The 11,492-nt window shown below is 34.9% G+C and overlaps 1 protein-coding gene across 2 annotated transcripts in view; it reads left to right on the forward strand.

The window, feature by feature from the left end:
* The window catches only part of LOC117215874 (LIM and SH3 domain protein Lasp), a 42,354-nt gene extending 34,998 nt beyond the window's left edge, over nt 1–7,356 (forward strand). Inside the window, exons 4-6 of one of the 2 annotated variants that reach the window (XM_033462438.1) lie at nt 665–871; nt 4,134–4,276; nt 4,895–7,356. In XM_033462438.1, the coding sequence (XP_033318329.1) occupies nt 665–871; nt 4,134–4,276; nt 4,895–5,074 (530 nt within the window). In that variant the 3' untranslated portion in view covers nt 5,075–7,356. The remainder of the gene's footprint in view (nt 1–664; nt 872–4,133; nt 4,277–4,894) is intronic. The other variant, XM_033462439.1, reaches the window with a different exon arrangement.
* The last annotated feature ends 4,136 nt before the right edge of the window (nt 7,357–11,492 follow it).

Raw genomic sequence — 11,492 nt, forward strand, 5'->3', positions numbered from 1 at the left:
TATCATATACTTTATATAAATGTATTGCGTAAATAACATACATAAAAGAGCTTTCATAATTCAAAGAGAAAATAGTTTATCATAGCGTTACAGTTACATAACATTTTGCAAACTTTATAAAACAGTATCTATGTGGAAAAAGAATTAACTATTCAGGAAAGTATGAAATAAATTCTTGAAAGTTTCTTTTATACTGTTAACACGAAGAAAAAGAAACAGGCTTTAATAATACAAATTGACTAACAGAAAGAAACTACAACATAATTGCATTAACACAACCATTGTCCTTAATGAGTTAACGTACCCCTGATCAAACTATCCTCAATGTACTAACAAACACTCAAAAGAAGCGAAGAGTCCTACTAATCTATGAACTTATGCACTGTCACCAACTAATATTCGCTTGTATGTTAATTGTCTCTTAGTCAACGCTATCTCTCCCATTGCCCTGTATACGTTCGATCGATAGATATCAGGGCTAGGTATTCGACGAACGCGTACATCAAATCTGTTTGAAACTCTGAAAAGTCTAGAGCTGCTTCTGAAACTTGCCAATTGAGTTAGAATATTTGAGAATATTCGTATCTTGGAGAGAATCGCTTAAGTTGGCGTTTGAATGGTTGTCGGAAAAGCATATCGGCAGCTTGTGTATTGTTGACTTTAGAGTACGTAGAGTACACGGACGGTTCGATCGCGCCTACATCGGGCGTGAACGCGAATCCACCGGCCGCTAGAACTGCGAGCTCGCAGGTGCAAAGGACACCAGGTAGGATCGCCGATTACGATCCTCTTAGCGAGGTGAGACCGAGCCCCTATTCCGCCAGGCAAGCTGGGGCAACCACTGTGATTTATACGAGCGACAAGGGACCAGGTGAGTTCTCGTCCATTTTACAGAGTAGGTTTCTTCCTAACTTCTCTAAGAAAAGATTAGCTCTAGAACCAAGTTTTGCATCTTCTTTTCTTACTCTTTGCTTATTTAGTTACTTTTATAATAATCTGTCTAGTTAGGAAGCTACGTACAGAGTGGTTCATTTTCATTTGATGTAAATATATAATATAATACATAATCGTTTGACAGATCTTTTTATTTTAGTCGTCAATCTTAATAGATTCAGGCTATAGTATCGGATATTGAAATTTGTATCCCGTGAAACACGTATCAGATACACTTTTATCCGTAGCTATTCTTTATTATAATAATGCGATATTTTATCACTTTCTAATGGCAATCCAATGAAAAATTTGTAAGTTAACGCATTGTTGACCGGCCACGAGTTAACTCGTGTTTTCATGGCCAAACGTTGTCCACTTCTCAGTGTGCTGTTGGAGATGATACAGTGCAAGTGTTGGTCAGCATACCTCGAGCTGTGTCTCTCGTTTATAAGACTCGTCAAGTCGCGTCCTTTGTTGTAAAAAAATGTCAGCGATGACGGAACGTAGCAATGAAGAATCTTTCAATGAATTACACGCCGATGTTTTACCTGATTGTCCGAATGATTGTGAATCAAATTGTGGTGACTCGGAAAATGATACTGTATCGGAAGATAGCGAGTCTGATATTAGACCAGCAAAATATCATTAAACCTACGTGTATATTACAATACAATAAGCGCATGAAAGGGGTAGATCGTGCAGATCAGTTTTTGGCGAACAGCAGTATTTTACGAGAAACTTTAAAGTGGTCGAAAAAATGAGCATTTTTTCTGATAAACTGCACCTCGTTCGATGCATACAAAACGTACTGTACCTATCTGCCAAAAAATAAAACAAGATACAAAAAATGTCTACTGGAAGTAGCTAGAGAATGGATAACTGTGGATTCCAAAGAACGCAGCATTGCACCAGACGCTTCTCGAATTTCTAAAACAGCTTCTCATAATGATGCACCCTTCAGGCTTTCCGGACAACTGAGAAACCACGTCTCAGAAAAAATAGTCACTGGCAGAAAAACAGATCCGACTAGAGCGTGTAGAGTGTGCTCTTCGAAAGAAAAACGCAGCGAAACTGGATATATTTGCAAAAGCTGTTGCGTGCCATTACACGTAGGTGATTGTTACACTGTTTATCATAGGAAAAAGAAATATTAAACGTTGAATAATAAATAAAATTTATTAAATTTTATTTATATTGTTTTAGCCGGTGACATGAGATAAATTGTCAGTAAAATTGCCGGTCAACAATGTGTTAAGAGATCAAATTTCAAAGATAAATGGAATTTTGCTTGCTTACGACAAGACAAATTCTAATTGATTGATCTAAAAATTGTGTAGACTGATAATTCTCATAAATAAAGTATCTCGTTTCAATGCAATGATAATGGTATAACGATACATATGAATACAGAATACATGATAGTAATACGAATACATAAGTGCAATAAAGAAAATGTTGTAAAATATTTAAGATAGCGACGTAGATAGGTCTACAATATACAAAGATGTATCCTTTGCTATGATACCTACAATAGAAAATTGCAAAACTTATAGAGGAGGTGGCTCGCGACCACGGTTACCAGACAATTCCCTTAATACCTTAATCGTACTCTCACTGCCACTATCACTGTCGATAGCAATATAATCTTATTTGTGTATGTGACTTTTTGGCCAATATACCAGATTATCTTTATGACTGTATCAAGAGTAGCAGTGGGAGTAGGAATAACCTCTCTTCACTTAAGGGGATCCCTGCTCGTGACATAACTTGTAGTAGTGGGGACAGTAATCTTGAACAGTTAAACGATTTCATCCAAACTATGTTGCTGAGAAACTCGTAAGTTACAATTAGTCTAAAAATGAAGAAAGAGCGGGAATAGATAGGAGATAAAAATAAATGATAGTGATAAATGGAACACCCTGTACACTATCTGCTCTATTTCCCTCTGCTATTCTGACAGTGAACCGATACTTCAATACAATTGGAACATATCCTCGTTGCCTTGTTTCCTATACAGTCAACCATATGGGTTGGTCATTGGTTATAGTTAGCAACCGGTAATAGTTAGTTTCAATAGATCAAACTTCTAATTGGATTAGCTTGAACGATAGGTAGATACAATTCGGTCACTCCTATTGTATCGTTGGCCATTATCTCCAGAGCGCGACGTCACGGTGAATTTATATCGTTCCTCCATAGGACGACCTGAACGTTCTTGAACGTGCAACCTCTGTTTGTTTATCAGATTTTCATACAAAATATTAGATCGTTTTATAAGCTCTGTTGTTTTTTCCTTTTTGTTAAAAAGCCACTGTTGCTTATCTGTCAGAACTCTGTTGCTTATCTGTCAGAACTCTGTTGCTTCTTAATTGTCTGTCTTTTAGATTAGTATCTAAGTTTTGGTAAGCTTGGAAATTCCAAGAAGATCGATACAGTGCTGAAAGAATGACAATTGAAAGATCAAACGATAAACGCTTATGCCACTGTATGATTTAGAAGATCCGTACAATTTTGTGAAGAAGTTAGTAAAAAATTGGCTCTAAAAGAGTTTCGTATAAAAAAAGATAACAGTAGCAAGCAAAATATTAATTGGCTTTGCATGCAGCAACATGCGAGGAATATTTTTTAGGTTCCCAGAAGGAAATTTTTTGCAAGAAATTTTGACCAAATTCCGAATCACAGAAATTTGATAAACTAGCAGAATGAATTTAATTTTTATATGAGAGGGTAATAAAAAACGAGAGAGAATACATTTACAATGGAACTCATGATGCTTTCCTGTAATTTCATGTTACACTTCTAATAATAAAAAAAAAAAAAAAAATACGATGAAACTTATAAAACGATTTAATATAATAATTGAGAAAGATGTTTTGTAGTTAACGGTGGCTGGTCACAAACTATTTCTGTTTTCTATGTGGTATATTTATTTTCCGTTTCGTTGTTGTTGCCAATTCGTCGACTGCGTCGATTCACTCGTAACTGCTTTCCAATTCTTCTGCACCATACTGTATCTATTTTATATGTTTTACGTGATCTAAACTTTCATTAAACACGAAACGCTAACACGTGGTGTTTTTGAGGAAGTTGCGTCTGAAACCGGTATCTGCTGTTTCGGACGAATCTTTTTCGGGAAATCACTTTTTCCGATAAATTCGATTCCTTTCATTTTACTTAGTAAATTTAACGAATTCTTTCAGTGACGAATCCACCAGCTAGAAAGATTGGTTCGGTGGCTGATATAGACCCTGTAAACGAGTACTACGGATCGTTAACACCAGCAACGAATAACAATCACGTCCCACAGCATATGCCGTCTCCACCACCAGCTACCAATGTTGGGGTGAGTTATTTTAATTTTTCAAATTGCTATTTTCAATAGTACGGTCCATAAGGCTGGAAGAAGAAAGTTTAAGTATCTTTCTATCAGATGCAAACTTTGATATTGGGTGGTATAAAAGTAATTCAAGGATTTTCTGAAAATATTGTCAATCACTGCTATTTTTGTTAACTTTTTAATGGTTATACATTTTTCTATTTAACACATTCCTTGCTAGAAAGACGTGACTTTATTTTAAGAAATAAATTGTTTGTGTTTGTCCAGTATACTTTCTAGCTCGTCTTTTTTGGCTTCTAAAGTATTTATGCCCAATATTATGTTTCTGTGAACATTCTGTATTTTTTTCTAAAATATGTATGTATATCTATTTGCATAAAAATTTGTTTCCTCCCTTGAATTGTATATCTTTCTCATATACTTTTAATTTTGATTCAAGTTTCATACTTCAATCCTGGATGGTTCAATTATGCGATCTATCGATTGTATTATATGTCCAACAATTAGAAACTGGTTAATATTTTCCATTTATTTATTTATTTATTTATTTCTCTAATCGTATTTCGTCTTCTTCTTGTTTCACCAGTTGAAATACATTTTTCAAATAATTTTCTTTTTCATTAGAGAGTGTATAGAGCGATGTACGACTACCAAGCGCAAGATTTGGACGAGGTGAGCTTCTGCGACGGCGATCTGATCGTTAACTGTACAGCCATTGACGAGGGTTGGATGACCGGCCTGGTACAGCGCACCGGACGACACGGCATGTTGCCTGCGAATTACGTCGAACCAGTGCAAATTTAAAAAGCATCTTTCGCATTTAAAGTCAGCAAACTAGAGGGTAATTCCACTTTGGGACCAAATTCTGCTCGATTCTATTACGAAGAGCACCGATAGCTGTCATGTGCTTAAACATTTTTCTACGAGAGTATCGACCCAGTTTTTATACGACCTTTTTCATGGTGACGCAGATTTATCCTGTCGGTCAACAATTTTATACAATATTTTTCGAAACCATTCCGTTGCTTCGAGGATTCCACGGTAATGACGATGAAATGAATAACGATTTAATAATGATGAGCGGTGACAAAGCCTGGAAGATTTAAATTCTTCACTTTTTTTTTTATATAAGTTTTATATTACATTTGGAGAAATTTTGTGTACGTTATTCGTAAAATATTCTTTTCTATTTCTTTTGCTCGTATTCTTATGATAAGGCGTTTTTCTTTTACAATACGCGAACATTTTGCATTTGTACACAAGATTCGAACGATTACTTTTATATTCAACGATATTCTTCCGACCTTTGTCCACCTTTTTTAAGCGTAGTTCTCACTTTTTCGTAAATCGTTGGCGAGAATGATGCGCAAATTACAATGGATATTTATCTGAAAATATGAAAACTGTATTGCAATATTTTAGCAGAAGATTTAGGCTTCACCACCATACCACACGCATTGTTTATTGTGATGCAAACAGAAAGAACGATGTGCCTTATATACGTAGACCTCCAATTAGGTCAATTTTTTCCTGCGAGCTTTTGCGCAGCGACTTAAAGGAAACGATGAAAGAAAAAGAAAAAGTATGTTAGTTACGGTTCCGTATTGAGTTACATATCATCGGAGCACATAAGAGGGAACTTTGTAGGAAACAAAAGTGAATCTAGTTAGGATTATAAACGAAGAAGAAATTTTGTAGTGTAATTGTTGATAGGAAAGTTTCGTTGCACTTGCCTTGCTCGATCCGATGCGTTTCGAAAGAAAGCAACGATCGCTAGAAATCTTTATTACCGTTTCACTTTGTCCAATTAACGACATTAACCGACATTTACCTAGAATAGCTGTTAAGTTCTATCACGCGAGATTCGCCTGCATTAAACAAAGAAATGCTTACTTTTCGGCTTTCGATGATCCTTTTAGTCACTGTATCGGTGATACTCGACTGATTAAATAGCGAAAATATCAATCGATAACAAGCGATAATTAGAAGATCTATATCGATATCTACTAGCGTTCTTGTGTTACAACGTTTTCAAATTTCAAGCGTTTTATTAAGCGCATGATTCAGGAAACGTACGTTTTTCAAATTGTACACGATGTAACAAAGAGTATTATCTGTAGTTAGTATGTACCGTTAGTTATAAGTCGTACTAAATTTATATTTGTATTTGTGTATTTGTATCGGACGAAATTTGGAATTGTAACAATTTAAGAAATCGTTACGAAAGAATTTTTAATTTTATTAAACCGGTGTATCCGGCGTATTGCACGTGCAGTTAAACGAAATACATTTCTTCAACTTCCTATCATTTTATTCTACTTAACTGATTAACACAAATATGACATACGAAACAGTACTAAAAGGATTAGATCGCTTTCTGCGAACACATTTCTCGTGGTAAAAAGCGGGTTTATCGGCAATAGAGGATTGTTCTCCGCGATGGTCTCGATTTTCCTAGATAGCTTTATACCTTCTTAACGTTCGATTAATGTACAGATAAATATAGCGAGAAAATTTCAAGTATAACGGGAACATCGTGCCACCATTTCGGAGACTAACCGCGCCCCATATTGCCGTTTCTCTTCTAATTTTCGTCCCTTAATCCTTGATCATTGTCTTTCGAAATTTGTTCTTCCCTCTGCTGGAAAAAAAAAATGAAAAGAAATCTGGTTCCTGGGACGCAAGCCGTATCTATTACATTGCATTTACCTGAGTAGGAGAATAGAAGATTATAAGCTATATTATTACGTAAAAGAAATAAATAGTAATGTTGTTGCGTGCACGCGCGCGTACGCCGCGTTTCCGGCGTGCGCGACGTCGTTCGACTTCGTGATAAACCGCGAGGAGATATATTCATATTTTTGGAAACATGTTAGCATTATTATTAATATTATTATTATTATTATAATTATTATAAATATATTATAATTATTTCCCCCTTTTGTAATTATTAAAACACCAATAAGTCGAAGAATCTACAATTTATAATTGAGAAAGCATACAGAAATATATGTTAGCGTTGTTTAAAACAGATAATATTATATTATGATACGAGATCATAAACAATGAACATGTTATGTAAATCATCGCCTATGACTTATTGTTCTATCCTTTCTTTCTCCAGATCTCGCGCATAGATTTGTTTATTTTATCACAGTAGCGGAAAATGAGAAAGAGATTCTTTGTTATATCTTACATACCATATCCGTTATTCTTTTTTGTTACAATTTAAAATGTAAACGCTACAGATCTTTCCTTTCTGTTTCTTCACTGTGTTAAATATTATTCAGACTGAAGTTTCATTTTTATAGATTTTGCAAGGATAGAATATTTGATATTTTATATCGTCTGGCGTTATCAGTAGCTTTAATCTGAGCCTTTTTTCAAAACAATATCATGATAGAGTTTATGAAAACAGAGCAGTGCGGTTGTTCAAAATAAAACGAAATCCTCTTGCAAAACCAAACGCTTGCAATTGCTGCAAATCAAAGATAAATAAGATAACGCTGCGTTCAAGTATAAAAAATGCACATTTATTGAAAGTGATATAAGTACAGTAAAAGGTTAACTGTTTCGTAGGACCGGTATCGCAGTGGTAAGTGCACGTTCTCAGTTGGGCCCATTTTAAAACAGATTTGGGTAAAATTCTACTCACTGGCTGAATAGGTGAAAAAATTGAGCATAAAAGCGATTAAAATGCATTTACACGAATAAATGCACCGACATATGATTTATATTTATGGAATGATTCGAAAGATTCGTCTTAATAATGCCCAACTCTGCTACAAAGCCTTTCGCAAATAGATTTCAGCAATATCTCATTTTTCTTTTTTTAATCACAGAGAAACTGAAAAAATTCCATCTTAAAAAATGTCAAACATACCATGAGCGTTTCTTAATCTTATCAATTCGTTATCACTTTCTTTACTTTCTTATTCTTTACCTTTTAATTACCAAGAATTCTCCCTTAACGTTAATACTAATTGAAAATTAATATTCATATTTAATTTATATCTAATAGTAATCTATGGATATAAACACGTTATGTAGACGTTAATAAAAAGAATCTTGGAGTAATTAAAAGGTAGACAAATCATTTTAATTCGTTAACATAAAACAGTACAATCTTTCTTGGCAAAATTCATTTTTGTCTAAGCGAAACATCCAACATAAAAGTTGCTTGTGTTAACCGAAACGCGTGGCAGTCTCGTAAAGTTACGAGTTACGAAAGCAAAGAAGCAGGCGCTAAAGATCGCGAAACATAATGAAGTTTAACTCTAAATTGACATTAGAGTCTGTCCAAAATCTATGCAATGTTCAAGACCATTTATTTCTTATTCTAAAATACATTTCTTCCACTTAAATTCTCTACAAACACATTTCACATTAGGAAACAAGATTCAGTGAGTAATTTAATTAGAAACTTGCCCCATTCTTCCTGGAAAATAATAGGAGAGAGATACCAAGTAAACTGATTGCGAGTGTAGTGGGGATTGCTCTAGATACAAATGGCCTTGAGAGGTTAACCGATGTCAGACAGACTATATCGATCGATAGACCGCACTGCCTAGCCACATCGATATGAAAGAACTCAACACACGAAGCAAAGAGTTTGTCCTCTTTTTTTTACTGATATACACTGCTAGTCACAAGTATTAAAACACGCCATGATATTTAAATTTCCGACAAATTCAATGCTTTTTACTGTTTCTATTTTCAAATTATTTTATTATAAATCTAAATATGATTGGACCCTGAATCTTTATACAAATTCATATCGTTATGAACATAATCGAAAAGGTCGACCTTTGTAGATACTTTTTTTTACATTTTTAAATATAACGTAAACGTTAAAAAATCCGTGGTCTACTTGTAATGTTAAATAAAACAAGTTTTATCAAACTGAGATTTTTTATTAAGAATTTTCCAATAAATATATCAAATAGATCCAATATCTTAATATTTATAACCAGCAACGTACATTCGAATACAATTCGTAAGATCGCGAAGATAATTCGTCGAATGTCCCTATTCATGTCCTACAGGGTGGTTGCTAACTGGTGGTACAAGCGGAAAGGGGGTGATTCTACGCGAAAAAAGAAGTCGAAAATATAGAATAAAAATTTTTCGTTCGAGGCTCTGTTTTCGAGAAAATCGACTTTGAATTGTCGCTCGGTACGCGTGAACTTCACGTCTTGTTATAACGGATCTCACTATACATCGTTGTCTCGATGGAATAATATAGAATAGAAAATATAGAAAATATAGAATAAAAAATTTTTTTTTAATTTTTCCATCGAGACAACGATCTACAGTGAGATCCGTTATAACGACACGCGATAAAGTGGACGCGTACCGATCGAAAATTCAAAGTCGATTTTCTCGAAAACAAAGCCTCGAACGAAAAATTGTTATTCTATATTTTCGACTTCTTTTTTCGCCTAGAATCACCCCCTTTTCGCTTGTACCGCCAGTTACCAACCACCCCGGATATACTCGATGTGGCTGTTTTTGACTATTCGTTCAACTTCAAACAATCCTTTTTCACACCTTTCGTTCCTAATCGTTTTTAACGATTTGGCTATATTATACGTACACACTGGACGACGACAAATATTTCCTTTAAAAATCCGCCAATTATTTTTTCCGCTTTATTTTCTTTCTCGAATTTTTATCCTCCTTATTTCGTTTCTTTTCGTTTGTCGAGTATCAAACGTTGGTTATCCCTCTGCACAGTATCTCGATTATACACGAAAGTTACCGCCATCCCTTGGCACGAAGTGAAGCCGATTCTCAATTCACGACAAACTTAATGACGAGTACGCGAGACGAGTAACTATCAATCTGGCTGCACAAGCTGAACTCCGCGATTAAATGCGTTGCTGATGGATACAGGACCGTCTACGTGGGTGTGGGAGGTTATGATTCGCGATTAAGGATGAGCTGGATGAAAGAACGCCTACACAGCTATAGAGCACCGATATTGATACTTGTCGTTAACAATTTTCTAAATGCATAAAGTTGAAAACGAAGGGAATGTTTGAAAAAATGTATTGATCGATCGATTAGTCAATCGTTTTCAGTATCAATGATAAAATGAATTATAGAAGCTAAAAACTAACGGAAGAACGGAATTGATAATATAAAATATGTGTAAAATAAATAGAATAGAAATAGTAAAGAGACAGGGAAGGAATTCGGTCTAAGTATACGACCGTTTAGATATAAATTCTAGTTATCGTTAATAAACGAAACAATAAACGAGTAATAAATCATGTTATTGGAATGTAGGGTTGGATGAAAGTTAGAAATAAAAATAATATCTTTCTCTTTCATGTACTAAAGACCTACAAAAAAGGGAAAAAAATCAAAGAAAAAATACTCTTCAATCATTGCGAATTAACAGATTCATTCTCCTCTGATATTCCGAGTGTTTCCTTCGTTTATGTTATTTTAGATAGAGATTCTAATGCTGCGTTTTTAATCACGAATGAGCGTCACGCTGAAACCTGTTATACGATTTTCAAACTGCCGCCCATTCCTGTATCAAATATTTTAAATATAAAATCATCCTTGTTCTTTCTATCAGTTTCTGTAAATGAAAATAGACGCTGTTAGAAAATCAAATTGACAAACAAGTCCGCCTAACTTCTACTCTGAACGTGCTTCGTTGAAATTATTTCAAATTCTCGTCATCTCCTATCCTTCGTTTTCTTTTTCAAACAAACGCTGCAAAATAAGGTAACCATGGGAAAGCCACTTGACGAACGAGTATCCCCCACTTATTTCCCCATCATCCATCCAAAATCACCCTAAACTTCGATCATTCTCTGTTCCTTTTATTTTCCTACTTCCTTAACCAAACTTTGCAAAATAAAATAGCTGTTGGAGAATCAAATTGACGAACAGCTATCTTCAACTTGTATTTCCAACATTCTTCGTTAGAATTACTTTAATCTTTCCTTTTAGACCTGCTTTTTCTCAGCCGAAGTGTGAAAAATAAGATAACAATAGGAAAAACCAATAAACACGATCTAACCGACTGTTTCCATAATCCATCGAGCGTCTGTGGGCTGTGTAGGGTCTGGAGAAGACGCCTGGCGTTGCGTCCTCTTCGTCCTGATCGACAATCAAGGTTTCTCTGGGCGTCGTGCATCGAAGGATCCGCGTGCTGGCAGTGTTTCTTTAAACGTAGCGTGACCTTTTTCATATTTTGTTTCCC

Source organism: Bombus bifarius, unplaced genomic scaffold, assembly GCF_011952205.1.
Source record: "Bombus bifarius isolate JDL3187 unplaced genomic scaffold, Bbif_JDL3187 scf7180000009832, whole genome shotgun sequence".
Lineage (NCBI taxonomy): Eukaryota > Metazoa > Arthropoda > Insecta > Hymenoptera > Apidae > Bombus > Bombus bifarius.